Genomic DNA, 19,196 nt, shown 5'->3' on the forward strand with positions numbered 1-19,196 from the left:
GTTATAATTAAAATATTTTTTCGAAAAATTTATAAATATTACTAAACAATACAAATTTTAAAACAAAGCAGAAAATAGCTGTGAATTTTATATCGAATGGGCCTAAATTTCGAATTTTGAAAGAAGGAATCAAGTCAGTAGAATAAAAAAGAGATATTAATAGATATATACCAAATTCAATTAACAATGAAGAGCTATAGTTTCGAGAGCTAATTTTTTGAAAATTACTCTTGCAATTTTTGCAAAACTTGGCACTTTGGCTTCATTTTAGTCATAGAATCGAAATATGGAAAAACAAAAGTATGCTATTTCAGGAAAAGTTCGATTTTGTGTCGAAATATCTATGTTAGAACAATGCTGTATATATAAATATAATATATAGCTTAAGTCGAGCTTTCAAGGCATGAAAAATGCAAATTTTGCAAGTTAAATTTTGTCAATCAGCCCAGTAGAAAGGGAGATATATATTGGATCAGTCCATAAATTCGTGCGCATTCTTTGGTAAATTTTTAAATAATATAATAAAACGCAATTTAACATTTTCCTCCATTATCTACAATGTCTCGCCATCTTACAGGCAGCTTTTTTATACCATTGCTGTAGAAAGACTCTGATTTTGATGTAAAACAATTTGAAATTTCATTGTGTACATCCTGTTTAGAATTTAATTTTTTTCCCAGTAAAAAAATTTGTAAGGCACGAAATAAGTGAAAATCCCTCGGGGCAATATCTGGGGAGTAAGTAGAATGTGGCAAAAGCTCCTAGTTAATTTCACTCATTTTTTGCAGCGTTGTTTAGAAGCGTATGCGGTCTAGCGTTATCACGATGAAACAACACTTTCTCGATATTCACTCATCGTGGGCGTTTTTGGATCCATTCTTAGTTTAGACGGCTAAATTGTTCACTATAAACCTCTGAATGAATCGTATGATTTGGTTCTAGCAGTTCAAAACGTCCTGAACGGGGTACATTAGCCATGCTGCATTTTCTAACTTTAAATTTTTTAAGCCATTTCTGGGCAGTCCTTACACTTATAGTGTGTTTACCACGTACACTATTAATTTTTATCGCTGCTAACCTAGCAGATTCACCACACGAAAATTAAAAATGTAGCACAACACTTTTGTACTGACACACGTTTGTTTGTTGTGTATGCTATGTGTACTAAAATTCGTTCAATATTTACAAAAGTTGGTAATGAACTGAATGATATGTTAGTCAAACGATGACAAGTTTCAACAGGTTCAAAATTGTATTGTTTTAGTAAATGCGTCATAGTGAATTCCACGCATACTCTTAATGCGCACGAACTTATGGACTGACCCGATAGCTGTCTCATTTCTCTTAGTGCAAGATGTACAAATTAGAAAGATGTAATCAATTAAATAACTGCCAAATTTGTCTGTTAATGATTAATTTTTCGCTCGTTGGAAGTGCGTTTATGCGAAAGATGCTGCCTACATTTATAACAGGTACTGACTTGCTTAACTAAAAGCGGAAATGGACAAAAGCGTTTTCTCTGCAGTTAATTCTCAGAGTAAAAAATGAACCAGTTTCACCAAATTTTAAATTAACGTGAATGTTTTTTGAACACGGCAATTTATAGCATTATTTAAAGTGATTTAAACTTTCTCTAAATCTGTTTTGAAACTGCTGTAGCGGCGATGAAAATGCCAATCATATTCACCATGAGCATTTTTAGTAGTTCCAAGCTAAGGAAGATATTTTAAGTTAATTTAAAGAACCATTCTGTATCTTCGCCACCAATGCTTCTAAAGATTTAGAATTAAAGAAACCTTTTTGCTTTCAGGAATTTTATTCTACACATAAATTTTTAAGCACTTATCTTTTATTAATATTAATTTATTTTAAAAATAACTAAATATTTTTCAATTTCTTTCTTTTCTTCCATTACCTTATTTTTTGGAGTCATAGTGTGAGGTTTATCTATTTATTGTTAACTAATTAATTAGTCCAAAGGGGCTTTGTCCCAGACGGACTATTGCTTTCGTTTTGCGTCGAATCACTCTGAATGTCGGTTTCACTTTTCAAACTATTGCCACCAAATATTATCGCCCTGAAATTTGAAGAAATTAACTAATGAAGAATCTGCATAAATGCATGTATGTTTCTCGCACTCTGATAACACAACGGTACCTAGAGCCAGCCAATTTTGAATGACGTAATCCGGCTGCGATTATGGGCCTCTCTAAGCCCAAATCTGAAATTTGGAATTTGTTTTATTATCGATTTTATATTTTGAAAAACTTTAGCCAGTTTTTGATTATCAAACTCAAGAATTTCAATGCAAGCAATGGCAACGTTGTACAGGAACAGCATGTTTATCTCCAGCGCGCGAGACTGTGTATCGGAAATTCTAAAAATATGCTCAGTTTAAAATTATTTTGCGATATTTTATGGTTTGTGAACTGAATTTTATGGTTTAAGTGCGAAGAACATGATATTTAATAAAAAAAGATAAGACACAAAATGTTAAAAAAAATGGGCGTAATTTAAAATCTGAAACCTTTCATATTTTATTTTCCAGGTATTTTCTAGTACTTTTCTTATCACTCTCTTTTCACGCACACTTTTCATGCCATAATGTAAATCAGATATAGAGCGTTTATTCAGATTAAGGTAGAAAAAAATGCTGTTTAAGGAAAAGTTTCGGAAGTTAGTGTTGGAACGTGTCTGCCTATTTCAGGCCACGTTGTGCCGTGATTATTAGCGGTTTGATTCTGTGCCGTTGAATGCTTCTAGCCATTTAGCCCTTCTCGCCGGTTTTCTACAAACCAGTGCCTTTCCTGAGCGTCAGATTATTCTGCGAGTCATTAGGCTAATCTACCACATTTGAATTTGTTCAGCGTTATGTATTTCTGCTATGCCAGAAGTGCTTGAAGCTTGTGTAACCCAAGTTGAATCTTTGTTAATTTTTGTGTTCGAATGAAAGGGTTTTATACACCCTTCTTCTGACATTTGTTTTGTTTTACAAGCCTAGAAGATAATTAATTTTTCAATAGTCTTTTAAAGTCTGTAGTAATTATTAATTCTTAGTGAAATTATATTAGTTCTAAAACTTATTCTGTAAGTATCGCGGTATATTTTATGGAGGAGGAGACAGATTCAAAAAAAGGCAGACTTTTTTGACTTAGTTTATGTCTTTTATTTATTAGCCCAGAAGGAATACTCATTTTGTTTTGGCATTTTGCGTTGGTTCAGTATAAATGTCGGTTCACTTTTCAAATTGTTGCCATCAAGTATTACAGCCCTGTTTCAAAGAAATTAAATAATGAAGAATCTGCATAAATGTATGCATTTTTCTCGCATTGTAATAAAACAACGGTGCATAGAACCACCCAATTTTGAAAAACGTGATCTTCCATTGAATATGGGCTTCTGGAAGCCTGAATTTGGAATTTAAAATTTGTTTTATGATCGATTTCATATTTTGTAACACTTTAACGAAATTTTGATTAACAAGTTCAAGGATTTCAAAGCGAGTCATGGCAACGTTGTACAGAAAAAAACATTTTTATCCCCAGCGCACGAGTCTGTGTATCGGAAATTCTAAAGATATGCTCATTTTAAAATTATTTTGCGATATTGATGTTAAATTGAATTTTATGGTTTAAGTGCGAATAACATGATATTTAATAAATAAAGGCAGCACGCAAAACATTAAATACGCCACTTTGGGCTTAATGTAAAATCTGAAAGCTGTCAGATTTCAGATTGCAGCCCAAGAGGTAGAGTGGTTAGGGGTGTCTAATGCGGTACCGAATGTTCCCGGTTCGAATCCTGTAGGAGGCATGGTTGTAACTATCCGTTCTTTCATAGGCCGCCTAAAATGGGCCTCCAATAATAAAATGGCCACCATTTCTGGTCTTAGGAGTGGTCAATGGTTATTAGGAAGATGCCCGACATTGGAAAAAGAAATGTGTTTTTTAATTCACAAAGTTCAAACTAAATTACTGTATAGAATACGTTAACGCGTTAAATAAAGTTACTGCATAAAAGTTTGATAAAAATGAAATAAAATTAAAATATTTTAAGAATCCTGCATTTAACAGATAACTCCACTCTAAACATAATTTCAAAGAGAGTAGAATAATTCATTTTCGGTTTTTTACTTCCTTGTACGAAGTAAAATGGAAGTATTGTAATCGCGAAAAGTTTCAGGCAGCATATTTCAACGAAAATATCTATTTTGACCGCTATCAAATGCAATTTAACGATGTTTTTGCGTGATATCTGTACGTAAGGACAGAATAAAAGACTCTTTTCCTCCAAAAAATTATAAAACTGCTTTGAAATGAATTCTGAAGAGAATTTTTCATGGCGTCTGTACGAACGTATGTACGTAGGTACGTACGTACGTATCTCGCATAACTCAAAAACAAATAGCCTCAGAACGTTGAAATTTTGTATATAGCACTGCTATAACATGTAGATGTGCACCTCCTATTTTGGTTGCAATCGACCTCACCAAACGTATATAAATATATTTATGTATATATCCACTCAGTTACCCGGCTCAGTGATCTCAATTTCTTTACTCGTATATGTTTGTAAATTTTACACTCTTTGCTTTAAAAATGAATGAATTATGTTGTTCTTGTCTTCCGGTTAAGTTTTCTATGCCTTTAGTAAATCTGTATGCAATATTTTTTGAATTATCAACAATTTTAAAGCTGTTTAAGTGCCACTAAGCCTAATATTTTTTTTTATGGCGGCCATTGTTTGTTTACATTTGAAACAGCAGACTAGTGGATTTGTTGCCAATCTAGAGAAACTTAGCTCCGCAACAACAAAGATAACGCGTCATGCTTAATCCTGTTTTGGAATATTTTCGATGAAATAAGTGTTTAAGATTTACTTCGTAATTTTTATTTGAGTTTTATGTATTTTTGCTTTGTCGCGAAGTGAGAACTGAATTAATTGAATGAGAAATAATGAATTGTCTGTGAAAACTGTTTCTTTTTTTGTTTTGTTTGCTTAATTTCTTTCATACATCGCTCTAGCTTTATTGTAGTATTTGAATAGAACATGTGGCAACGATTAGATAATTCTTTAAATGATAAAAATTTTGTGCATTCTGAATTAAAATATAAACGAAATATAATACTGTTAAGTGAATCTAGCGCCAGAGTGACGCTATGGTAAACAAATAGAGTGAATTTTAAAGAATGCATTTATTCTATTGTGGTTTATACGCTGTCGGCGAAGTAGATTTAATTTAATCCAATAAGTGTAAATGAAATGTAAACAAAAAATGCGTATAATTTAATATTCCGTACAAGGAAGTCATGTGGTGTACGCATCAGATTTTTTCTTTTACCTTTTGCTTCACTAAGCATGTATCATATAACTATAATTTCTTTCAGTTTTACTCATCCCATCTATTATTTAAAAAATAAAAAAATCCCGAACTGTATAAAAAATTAAAAAGATTTATACAAAATACAGTGCTAATGCAAATCTACATCTTTTTCAAGTAATTCGTAATTGTTAAATAATCACACCCTCGATTGGCTTGAAAGCTTAGTCTAACGATCGTATTAGAGAAAAAAAGACTGTGTTTTGTTACATTGCCTTTAACGTTGATATATTTCTCCTTGAACCCTCTTGTGTGCTCTAAAACTTTCGATCTTTTAAGGTCAGTTTTGTGTTTCAATAATAGAAACATAAACTATAGGTCGCCGGAATGGTAAATGAGATGGGCGTAACCTAGTTAGAATCTGTTTTCTGGTCAAGTTTTTCTAGGGTTCAGTAACAAAGCGAGCAAACATATTCTTGTGATGCAACTGTGACACGAAATCTATTACAGAATGTTATCTTCGTATTGTTTCATAGTAACAACAGCTCACAGCATCGCCAAACTTCTTACAGAAATTTGTTTGTTTCGTGTTTGAAGATGATTTAATTAATAACAAGCGAATGATGTCTGTAGATAACTGTAGAATAGACTAGAAGAGAAACACGCTAATGTGACAATCAAAATCGTAACAAACAACCTTATATTTAGCGTAGGTATAATGAAACACTCAATCGATTTCGAGGGCAGCTAAAGGTCCCTCCTCATCAGGAGAAAGAAATACATAGAAAGAAGAAAATAGGAATCACAGAAACACGTGGTGCTTATCAGCACTGCACGTGGTTATAACTAGATTTTTAATCAGAGTTTCACTGGCCGCCTACTTTTACTCAGCCAGGCTGTCTGATCAAGCATAAAGAAATATTAGCGAAGTTAAAATAGGGAGCGAGGGGCAAATGCACATTACGCTCAAAATCTGAACTTCAAATAATGGAAAGCAACCACTGAACGGATTTTTATACCCTCTGGTAGTACCAAGTGCGAGGAGGTAACGCCATCTATCGGCAAAAATAATTGAATTAAGACAGTAGAATTTTAAAGGCATTAGGAAGGACTGGATTGGACTTCAAATCATTAACTAAACTTTCTAAATCTTTGTGAATGTGAAAAACCTCAAGAAAATCCAATTCGCCTATGGAAGAAGCCTTTTGGATGATTTTTGCAGACCCAAAATCAAAATTATGGTTAAAAGTCCAGCTATGATACGCTATTGAAGACTTGTTAATTTCCCCTTTTTTGACATAAGATTCATGTTCCTTGATACGAAACTTCAACGCTCTTTTTGTTTGGCCAATATATCTTAAACCACACTGACATGATATACTATAAATTCCCCAAGAATTCAAGACAGAAACGCAATCTTTTAGAATCGAAGGGTGAATTTTATTAATAGGGGAGAAACCGACTTGAAAATTGAATTTCTGGAGAATCCGTGCAATTTTATAGCTAAAAGAAGGATAAAATGGAAGCACTACAAGGTCATTGATATTATTTCTAACAGTGGAATGTCTTCTTTGATGGGAATCTGAAAATTTTTTGACGGCTTTATCAATAATCACGGGAGAAAATCCACGGTCAGCAGCGATTGAGATATTGAATATACATAAATATATTTATATACGTTTGGTGAGGTCGATTGCAACCAAAATAGGAGGTGCACATCTACATGTTATAGCAGTGCTATATACAAAATTTCAACGTTCTGAGGCTATTTGTTTTTGAGTTATGCGAGATACGTACGTACGTACCTACGTACATACGTTCGTACAGACGCCATGAAAAATTCTCTTCAGAATTCATTTCAAAGCAGTTTTATAATTTTTTGGAGGAAAAGAGTCTTTTATTCTGTCCTTACGTACAGATATCACGCAAAAACATCGTTAAATTGCATTTGATAGCGGTCAAAATAGATATTTTCGTTGAAATATGCTGCCTGAAACTTTTCGCGATTACAATACTTCCATTTTACTTCGTACAAGGAAGTAAAAAACCGAAAATGAATTATTCTACTCTCTTTGAAATTATGTTTAGAGTGGAGTTATCTGTTAAATGCAGGATTCTTAAAATATTTTAATTTTATTTCATTTTTATCAAACTTTTATGCAGTAACTTTATTTAACGCGTTAACGTATTCTATACAGTAATTTAGTTTGAACTTTGTGAATTAAAAAACACATTTCTTTTTCCAATGTCGGGCATCTTCCTAATAACCATTGACCACTCCTAAGACCAGAAATGGTGGCCATTTTATTATTGGAGGCCCATTTTAGGCGGCCTATGAAAGAACGGATAGTTACAACCATGCCTCCTACAGGATTCGAACCGGGAACATTCGGTACCGCATTAGACACCCCTAACCACTCTACCTCTTGGGCTGCAATCTGAAATCTGACAGCTTTCAGATTTTACATTAAGCCCAAAGTGGCGTATTTAATGTTTTGCGTGCTGCCTTTATTTATTAAATATCATGTTATTCGCACTTAAACCATAAAATTCAATTTAACATCAATATCGCAAAATAATTTTAAAATGAGCATATCTTTAGAATTTCCGATACACAGACTCGCGCGCTGGGGATAAAAATGTTTTTTTCTGTACAACGTTGCCATGACTCGCTTTGAAATCCTTGAACTTGTTAATCAAAAATTCGTTAAAGTGTTACAAAATATGAAATCGATCATAAAACAAATTTTAAATTCCAAATTCAGGCTTCCAGAAGCCCATATTCAATGGAAGATCACGTTTTTCAAAATTGGGTGGTTCTATGCACCGTTGTTTTATTACAATGCGAGAAAAATGCATACATTTATGCAGATTCTTCATTATTTAATTTCTTTGAAACAGGGCTGTAATACTTGATGGCAACAATTTGAAAAGTGAACCGACATTTATACTGAACCAACGCAAAATGCCAAAACAAAATGAGTATCCCTTCTGGGCTAATAAATAAAAGACATAAACTAAGTCAAAAAAGTCTGCCTTTTTTTGAATCTGTCTCCTCCTCCATAAAATATACCGCGATACTTACAGAATAAGTTTTAGAACTAATATAATTTCACTAAGAATTAATAATTACTACAGACTTTAAAAGACTATTGAAAAATTAATTATCTTCTAGGCTTGTAAAACAAAAAAAATGTCAGAAGAAGGGTGTATAAAACCCTTTCATTCGAACACAAAAATTAACAAAGATTCAACTTGGGTTACACAAGCTTCAAGCACTTCTGGCATAGCAGAAATACATAACGCTGAACAAATTCAAATGTGGTAGATTAGCCTAATGACTCGCAGAATAATCTGACGCTCAGGAAAGGCACTGGTTTGTAGAAAACCGGCGAGAAGGGCTAAATGGCTAGAAGCATTCAACGGCACAGAATCAAACCGCTAATAATCACGGCACAACGTGGCCTGAAATAGGCAGACACGTTCCAACACTAACTTCCGAAACTTTTCCTTAAACAGCATTTTTTTCTACCTTAATCTGAATAAACGCTCTATATCTGATTTACATTATGGCATGAAAAGTGTGCGTGAAAAGAGAGTGATAAGAAAAGTACTAGAAAATACCTGGAAAATAAAATATGAAAGGTTTCAGATTTTAAATTACGCCCATTTTTTTTAACATATTACAATCCCATTAATCACAGTCATGCACTTTTATTTAGAAGTTGTTATAAAATTAATTTTTACAGCACGTGAGAATTCCTAATAAACGCTCAGTATTTGTAATAATTGTCTTATAATATATTTGATAAAAACAGCATATCTTTAGTTCCGATAAACAGGAATAAATAAGTAGGAATTGGCTTTAATATGTGAAAAAAAAACTATATTAACATCAAGCGTCATCCACTACAAGTTCAAAAAATGTATTTGAACTTGAGTGGATGAATAAAAAATATTTTATTAACTATTGAAAATTTGAAAAAGGATATAGGGACAGTGTGAGCTAATAGTAGGAATTTAATAAAAAGAATTTTTTTAATGAATAAGCAAATAAACAAAATCAAATTAAACACCTGCTTTATTTAACAATGAAGTAGGAATAAACATTAAGTTTAATTTGACAAGTTTGATAATACAATCCAGTGAACACATGGAGCTGAACAAAATAATTAAATGCTAAATGATATGAATTTTGGGTGTTTTATTATACATCTTTATGTCCCACGAAAAAACGGACTGAATGCGGAAAATTTATTTCCAATGGCGGTTACTAACCGTTTCAGGCACTGGCCACTACTTTATTACGGTGGTCACTTTATTATAGAAGCACATAATATTTGGGTCAAAGTTACCTTCTATAAAGGCACTGACAATTTACTTTGATGCCTTCTCCGTGATTCGAACCCGGGCCATTCGGTAGGGCAGTCAGATTCACTAACCACTTTCCCATCTGAGCGACAAGTGGAAAATTTACGAACACAAATTCTAATACATCATTAGTACCAGTTTATGCTTATTAACGGAAAACGTCTCATCACCGTAAAAGTTTTGTTAATTACGGCAAAAGACACGAAGGCAACTTGCCTAGGAGCGCAGGAATTAATGTTGGATTTTCCTTACAAAATTAACTATACAGGGAAAATCATGAAAATTTTACTTAGTTAACCAGCTTAGCAGCCAGATAGAAACCTGGAAGAAACTACCAGGGTTTACGTGATATTTTCACTTGTTCTTTTTTGATAACAGAATTTAATCTAATGTAATGTAAAACTTTTAACCATGTATGTAAAACGTTTACAGTCATACCGTGAAAAACGTGAACGTACACCATAATGAGTGGGACTCGGTGAAGCTGAACGATTTAATAAAAACTGCTCATTAATTTAATTGTGCATTACTTATAGTAACTGAAAAAGAATTCGACCTTCTTGTTTGATTCTTTTTTAGTTTTAACAGTCATTAAAACTATTTTCAGAATGCCAACCCTTCATCCATTTAATTCTTTGTTAATGTTGTTCTAAATTTAGTGGAAACTTAGCCAAGGCTAAGTTATTTAGGAACTTAGTCAGGAATATATAATTTTATTGGAGAACAACATCAGGATGCCAGCTATATGTACACTCTCCATAAAAATAAATAAATAAATAATTTTTTTTTTTTTAATCTGAAGAGTTTCAGATTTTAAATTACATCCAAAGGGGCGTTTTGTTTTAACATTTTGTGTGTACCTTTATTTATTAGATATCATGTTCTTTGCACTTAAACCATAATATTCAGTTCAACAGCAATATCGCAAAATAATTTTAAACTGAGCATATTTTTGGAATTTCCGGTACACAGTCTCGTGCGCTGGAGATAAAAATGTTTTTCTGTACAACGTTGCCATTAATCGCTTTGAAATCCTTGAGTTCGTTAATCAAAATGTATTAAAGTTTTACAAAATATGAAATCGGTAATAAAACAAATTCCAAATTTCAAATTTGGTCTTCCTTCCTATATTCGCAGGACGATTATGTTATTCAAAATAATATTTGGTGGCAACAATTTGAAAAAACGCCGTTTGTAGTGAAACGCCACAAAATGCCAAAACAAAAGTAATAGTTCCTCTGGGCAAACTGCTCCTTTGGACTAAAAAGGGACTCCTATTCTAATGAGCCGATTGACGAAATTATGTTTTTCGTGTCTCGAAAGCACGACTATAGTTATATATTAGTGTTATATATAACATTGTTCTAACACAGGTATTTCGAAACAAAATCGGAAGCTTTTCGAAATGGCATGCAGATTTTCTTTTCCATATTTCGATTCTACGACTCAAATTATCCCTAAATATTAGATTTTTGTAAAATTTGGTGAGAATTTTACAGAGAAGTTTAAAAATTTATCTTTCAGCAGTTTTCTCAGTTTGGGCCAAGAATAATTAATTCACTTGGATAAATTCATAACTTATAGGAACCTATTTTCCTTTCCCCTTTTTTCATTGTGCATGAGCAGAAAAAGAGATACTTCGTTCATTCTTTGAAATAATTTTAACAAAGGGCGTAAAGCACATTTAGCGTTATTATCGCTTATAGTAAATATACCAAGTTTCAAAGCGAATTAATATATAAATTCACTATATCTTTGGAACTTTTGAACAGAAACTAAGTTTTTGCAACTATGCCTGGAAATGCATCTACTTTAAAGTGATGGTAAAAATTATATAGAATACAGTCCAGATGCGGTTACATTTACATACAGTAATTGACAGTTACATATACAGTAACTGTAACTGTATTCAGTTACAGTAACAGTTACAGTTATACAGGTACCGTACCAAAATGTCTCCAAATTATCGCCAAGTTTGGTAATTTTTGACGTTTTCTCGCCAAATTCAGAGACAGAAATTAGTCTAAAAAATCGTCGCCAGCCTGGCGACATCTAGCCAATTTAGCAAGATAGCCATTTACTCAATGGTAAATAGACTTGCTTTTATATTCTTATTTTTCAAGCAAAGATTCGCGTCTTCAGATTTTCATGTTACATTATACAAAAGATACTGCAATTTTACGTATAATTTCGCGCAAATATAAAAAATTCGTCTATACGTTATACGTACATCGTCTATATGTTAGAAGTCGTCTATACGTTATACGTATATCGTCTATACGTTAATTTCACACAAATATAAAAAATTCCTAACAGAGCATTCTCCTGACTTAAAGTAACTGAGAGGAGAGGACGACTTCCAATCACCTTTATTTATGCAGTTTTAATTTTTAATTATGAAAATATCAGTTTGGTCCGAATTTGAAAGTTTGAGCATTTTTGTTGGAAACTACATGGCATTTACTAAATGTAGTTTTTTGTGCCTTCTTTTTCATGAGATACAGTTTATAACTTGGTACAAACTATTAGCTTTGTTACTGATGAAGTTTATGATTCTTAAAATTATCTGCAAATTTGCTTTTCACCTATACCAGTATATTAATGATTTTAATACTTGGATAATTTTTCTTGCAGATCATGGAGGCTTCCGCATGCAGATTGGCGAGTCAAATATTGCAAAAGTTGGATATCCTCCGTTTCCTCCTTTCAGAGCGCCTCCATTTCCACAGCGCCTGCGTTGGAGTCCCGCAAATCTCCCTAGCCTTCAATCATTGCAGCCCCTCGAAGTGGATTCACTGCGAAAGGGATATGGCAGTGCAGGTTACACTACTCTTCTTAGCTTACCTTCGTCAACTACCTCTTTTTCAAGTCCTTTTTCATCCTACTCTTCAACTGGACAATCTCTGAATTCAGTAACGACGAACGCTGTGGATGATTTTGTATTTCGCCGTCCATCAGTTCTTGCTCTGTTTGATCCACCTTGTCCCAAAGAGGAGGAAACCAGAGGTCGTCGCTGCGATACGCCAACTCCCTTCATTAACTGTCGTGACGAAGATTTGGATCTTTGCCAGTGTGAGCTAGAAGACGACGAGAAACCTTCAGCAAGAGCCGTGATCAACAAAAATATGATTAATATCATTCTAGCCTATGAAAACGGCTCTGCCACTCCGGATGGAACGTCTGAGTTGGATACTTCTGACAGCACTGCAAATCATGAAGAATCCTTTGATTCCTCTTCCTCCGAATCTTCCGACGCCGATAGCATTCAGAGTGTTATCATTAGGCAGAAGGTGGACCAGCGCGGGCGTGTGTCTGAAAGTGACATTTCCAGAGCACAAAGAAAACTCTTTAGATGTGACAAAAGCACTGAAAGTGAGTCTGGACCGCAGTGCTCAATATCCGAGCAAAGAGTAGTTTACTCGGAATATTTGTAAATATTTTAGTTAGGTGACCTTACAAATCAAATTTATTTCAAATAGTTCAGTTGAGGTACAACGTTAGTTTCGATGCTTCGCGACCTGTGACGAAGCAGTTTGAAGTAAATGTAGAATGTGGAACATTCACTGATGAATCGATCTGGCAAACGTATCCGTGTGACATTTACATTGTTACGTTTTAGACTGATCCGACTTTGAGGCAGAACTTTAGCCATACATCAAATATCATACTTGTCTGAAAGGTTTTCAACTGATTATTTATACAAATTCATATATTTAAATAAAACAGAATTTTTAAATCTATAAGATAAGGGGGAAAAATCTGTCACAAAGCCAGAGGCGTAGCTAAGATTTCAAGCGTCCGGGGACACCTAAAGCTTTTGCGCCCCTTTCTGTGTTCCAAGAATGGAAAACATTTCATTCTGAAAGGTGTATCATCAATTTGGCGCCCCTTCGATGCTGCGCCCGGGGACGGATGCACCCCTTGCCCCACCCTAGCTACGCCACTGCACAAGGTTTACAGATGTAAAGTAACACGATTCTTATAAAACAAGTCCATTAAAGCTTTCTGTAGGCTGTCCACTTTGTATTATTAATATCGACCACTGACTGTCAGAAGTCGTATGTGTCGTATATGTGTTACGGTGAAACACCGAAATCTGGAGAATGTCGACTTTCACCGGTGAATGTCAACATTCACATAGTCTCTTGGTGTATGTCCGAAATATTTTCCAAATACTCTTATTTCTGACTTACACCGGTCAATGTCGACATTCACCATGTACTAATGGTGAATGTTAAACATATAACAATATTATATTTTCTTCTCCGTAATTCAGTCGCGAATAAACGCACTTGAAACTTGAAATAAGAACTTAAGAACATGAGAACCTAAAACACACAATACATTCAAAATGAGAAAGGAAAATAATAAAAAAAAAATTCAAAATGAGAAAGTTGAAAACTTACTTAATTATACAGTACGTTCTAAATGAGAAAATAAAATAACAGTCATAAAAAACTTACTAAATTATGTGATTCAAATCTTATTTATTGCAACAACTTAAACTATTATGGCACTTTATGACCCCTCTTTTCGACTTTCACCAGAGCATATCTGTGATTGTCGACATACACAGGTGAGGGTCCGAATATACAAGAATGTAGTGAAATATTCGGTCTTTCACCGACGTATTTGGTGAATGTTGATATTCTCCGGTGAAAGTCGACATTCTCCAATTTCGGTCTTTCACGGTAACATATGCATCTTTTAAACTAGAAACCCTTTTATTGGCCAGAATAATATTGTCGCAGTGTGTTTTAATATTAAATACAGTATGTTAAATATAAATTACAGTATGTTTAAATCTAAAATGTTTTTTGTGTACGATTAGACTTCGTTCTCTGCCATATGTAAAATATAGATTACGTCCTTGCAACGTCCTTCTGCAAATACCGTACGAAACAAGAATATGTGACATTCCTTATGTTTCAGTTTTGTTATTGGCAGGTACCCCAGAATTCTGACGGCTAGAACTCTTCAAGGGTATGTAAGGACAAGGCCAAGTCAATAAATTCCTGTTATGTAAATGCATTCAAGTCTGAGTTTGTTTCTTCTTGTTACTCTCATTCCTTTCACACGTGTCATTAAGCTTTTAATTTTATATATATATATGTATACATGTTCAATAAAATATTAAATCCGTTATTTCGAAGCCTGCACCACACACGAAGATCTATGAGCAGTTGCACATAATAGTAAAAATGACACTAAAAACAAAAGACCGGGTTAAATCTAGACATTATTTATTAACAAATTTATATATTTATTTACGACCTGCTCCGTCATTAAGCACTACATGGAACGGAGGGTTGGTTGCCTCACGGAGGTCGGCTCGTATCTACGTTACACATTGGGAAAACCACGAAAACGTCCATGCATCCAGCCCGTTCGCCGAAACTTAAATCCCGGACCAAATTACCAGTGTTCAGGGTCTTAAAACCTCTCAGCCGCTTGTTGGTCTTCGTAACCCGATTAAATTGTTGTTTGAAAACTTTGATTAAACTGCTCGCTACTATTACAATTGCACATAAAAACGATGTGAAAAATATAAACATACATAATTTTTTTATTATAAATTAACTACATTTAAATGTTTCAAAACATAAAGAACTTCTGAAAAGTATAACCACTTGTTAATTCTATCAAGAAAAATGCAGCGTTTTAAAACTAATGAAATTGTAATACGATTATGAGATAATCCTGTCTTAATAAATGAGGTTTTCTTTTGCAAATTAAATAAAAACCTATTTTAAAATCTCATTTTTTAATTGCTGATTGAATAATGATTTAATTTCAAATTTTTTTAATTAAAAGGGTATTTTGTTATTCTGCACATGATTTTAAACGCCAGAACTGTGGGGAGGGGAGGATTTTAAACATATTTTGCGAGATCAAAGAAAAAATTTCTGAGAAAATGCATGTGTTTGACTATTTTCAGTTGGTTAGTTGTATGTACCATGGCAAGAAAAGGACCAATGTCTAAAATTTGGTTGTACATTTTAGAATTTTTTGTACCAATCAGACCAAAATTCTCACCTTTTAACCTGTGATGAATTTCATCACGTGGAATAAAGCTCAATCTGCTATTACTTTGTAAGTTACATTTATCTTATACAGAACGACATTCAGCACTGTTAGCAGTATGATCTGTATTCAAAGCTATCGTAAACTAATAAGTTGGATCCTTTCACTTCCATTCAAGAAATTGTGTGTTCTAATTACTATTGTGCAGTCTTTAATATTTTACCGATTTTCGTTCATTTCTGCATCACTGTTTAAATGTGTTATTATCTGTATATTTTTACGTGAATTCTTATTATATTTGATTTTACTAAAATCTCCCTGAAAGAACATTTAGATTAACCGTATTTCAAGAGTATTTCGTAAATTTATATATATAGTTCTTATCTGATTTCTAACTCTTTATAATTAACACAAAAGAGAGTTAGCTCACAAGGGCTATTTGTCTCAAAATGGCATTTTGCATCAAATTAGTAAATGCGTTTAATGACTTTTAAGATTGTCCCCGCCAAATATTCGTCCTGTATTAATTTAAAGAAATCAAATAATGAAAAATCTCCATAAATGTATGTAGTTTCTCGCACTGTGAAAAAACAACGGTACCCAGAGCAATTAAATTTTGAATAACGTAGTCTTCCACACGAATATGGACACCTGGAAGCCAGAAATTTGAATTGAGAATTTTTTTAATATCTATTACATATTTTGTAGAATGTTAACGAATTTTTGATTGAAAAAACTCATCGATTTCAAAAGGAGCATTGGCAACATCATACGGAACAAAATATTTTATTTCCAACGCGCAAGACTGACTATAGGAAATTCTAAAGCTGTGCTCTTTTTAAACACTTTTAGCCCAAAATGGTGTTAGCACAAATGCTTTCGAAATGAGTATATGTGTGTAAATGAAAAACGAAAACACCCCTTTGGGAGTAATATAAAATCTGAAAGCTTTCAGATTTTTTGCTCAAAGAGAAAATTTTCCCAGAAGGACTATTGTTGCCACCGAATATTTTCACCCTGTATTATATTTAAAGAAATTAAATAATGAAGAATCTGCATGAATGTATGTATGTTTCTCGCATTGTGATAAAACAACGATACCTAGAGCCATCAAAATGTGAGTAACGTAGTCTTCCATAGATTATGGATACGTGGAAGCCCTAATTTGAATTTGAAATTTGTTTTATTATCGATTTCGTATTTTGTAACACTTCAAGGAATTTTTGATTAACAAACTCAGCGATTTCAAAGCGAGCAATGGCAGGCAGCACTGTACTTGGAAGCAAAAAAAAAAAAAAAATATCCTCAGCGCGCGAGACTCTGTATCAAAAATTCTAAAGATTTGCTCATTTTAAAATTATTATACGATATTGCTATTGGATTGAATTTTATGGTTTGAGTATATAAAACATGATATTTAATAAATAAAGGTAACACAAAAAACGTTAAAAAAACGCCCATTTAGACGTAATAATATAAAATCTGAACCCTTCCGGATTGTTTTTATTTTTTATTTTGTTAGTATGTTTATTTATTTATTTTTATTCTGGTAAAGCTATTTTTTCCTGTTACTAACATTTTCACTTTGTTAATTTACATAGTACATTGTTAACATACAATATTTAGATCAACTAAACAATATTTCGAAAATTAAAATTTGTAGTTATTAGCTGACTACACGATTTCTTCTTGCTTTTATTTTATTCAACGAAAACTTTTCTTTTCTCACTCTTTGGCACATTGTTAACTTTTTTTTCTGGCGTTATATGCCTTTAACGTGTCTTTAGCCGATGTTATACTATGCAAATCTTCCAAATTTCAGGAAGGAAACTATTCAAATATTGCCTTGGTTAAAATATTTTCTCTTTCTCTCGATTTCTATAAGCGTCATTTGTATGCCAAAGAATATCAAAAATGCACTTCAGAACCTTAAAAATTAAATATTAACAATTTTTCTGATGATTAAAATTATAATAAAATTTATCAATAATCTCTCAACATTAGAAAAGATTGGAGGGGAATTATTAAATGTCCTGTCAGAAACTGAGAACTTTGTGAAGTCTGAAAGAGAAGAAAAATATTTTGCGTGCGGGTAGCTTCACGAAATTGGAAAATTGCTTGTTCATACCTATCGCCTATTTTTTCCCCTTCTACGTCAAACTGGACCACGCGGAACAAGTTATTTATTATAGAATCTCAAAATCTTTACTTTATTTTTCTGAAATTTTTTTTGCAACAACAACAACAACAACAACAAAAAAAAAAAAAAAAAAAGAAACATTAGTTTTAAGTGCAATATATCACAATATTTGTTGATTTAAAAAGCATCCGGAAGTTGGAAACCTTTACGTGGTCTGCATAGATCAAGTTTGCAAGCCTGGTGAATGTATTGGAAGTCTTCGAAAATTTCGCAACCGTATCTGAAATTAAGTATCCAACACCAATCATTTGCAACAGATTTCCGCAGTGACCGATGAACAGGACGTGCCTTCCGATCTGATAAGTGAGACTTAATCCAGTTTGAAAATTTCGAAACCCAGCCCCGGGGATGCAGTTCAGACAGGGCAGCGACTTGAAATGTCCCGAAAGAAGTTGTTCTTTCAGTAGAAATTCGTTTGTTGATCGTTTCAAAGTTCACTTGAGTCGACGAACTGAGGAGACCGAAACTTGTTCGTCCAAGGATGAATTCTCGGACGTGTCATCTCCCGTTCTCTTAAAAAAATTACATAAAGAAAAATTTATGGAGTTGATTAGCTAGAAGGGCTCATGTCAATTCTCCTATCTTCTAATGTAAATTTGCTGAAATTATCCGTCATCGGCTATATTTAAAGCACATGAGGGTATTAGAATATGATTACTGGAATTAGTAATCTATACTATAAAAATCTACGTACCTCTGTTTGTTTGCTTGTTTGCGACATTATCTCATCCGGAACGGCAGGGAGTTGAGTTTCGGGAAAGATACCTCTGGATTCCAAAAAATTCGTGGGAAGCCATTTCGACAATTCTCATTTCCGTACAACTTTAATTAACCGAGATGTTAATTAAAAACTCTGAAAACGCTAATTTTCCACTCATTTTTTCCGAGTGGCAACAGTCTGGAACGCTGAAGATAAGATAAAAATCCGCTTTATTTCGAAAAGTGTTGCCACTGCTCGTTTTCAATTACTACAGTTCCTTAAAAAAAAATTCGGAAATAAAAATAGCATTACCCAAACATTAAATATGTTACTACACCCGATTCCAAAAATTCGCGGGAAGCCATTTCTACCATTCTCATCTTCGTACGACTTTGATTAGCCGAGATATAAATTAAAAACTCTAAAAACGCTTATTTTCGCTCTCATTTTTCCGAGTGGCAACAGTTTCGCTCGCTGGAGATAAAAATCTGCTTTATTTCGAAAAGTGTTGCCACTGCTCGCTTTCAAATCGTAGAGTTTCTTAATGAAAATTTTTTTTAAGTTTTACCAAATATGAAATG

At 33.3% G+C, this 19,196-nt stretch overlaps 1 protein-coding gene across 1 annotated transcript in view; it reads left to right on the forward strand.

Annotated features, from left to right (window-relative positions):
• The window catches only part of LOC118197197 (uncharacterized), a 99,157-nt gene extending 84,435 nt beyond the window's left edge, over nucleotides 1-14,722 (forward strand). Inside the window, exon 5 of the mRNA XM_035368705.2 lies at nucleotides 12,326-14,722. Within this exon, the coding sequence (XP_035224596.1) occupies nucleotides 12,326-13,125 (800 nt within the window). The 3' untranslated portion in view covers nucleotides 13,126-14,722. The remainder of the gene's footprint in view (nucleotides 1-12,325) is intronic.
• The last annotated feature ends 4,474 nt before the right edge of the window (nucleotides 14,723-19,196 follow it).

Source organism: Stegodyphus dumicola, chromosome 4 (assembly GCF_044657685.1).
Source record: "Stegodyphus dumicola isolate Sdum_Otavi_A_Nest chromosome 4, ASM4465768v1".
Taxonomy (NCBI): domain Eukaryota; kingdom Metazoa; phylum Arthropoda; class Arachnida; order Araneae; family Eresidae; genus Stegodyphus; species Stegodyphus dumicola.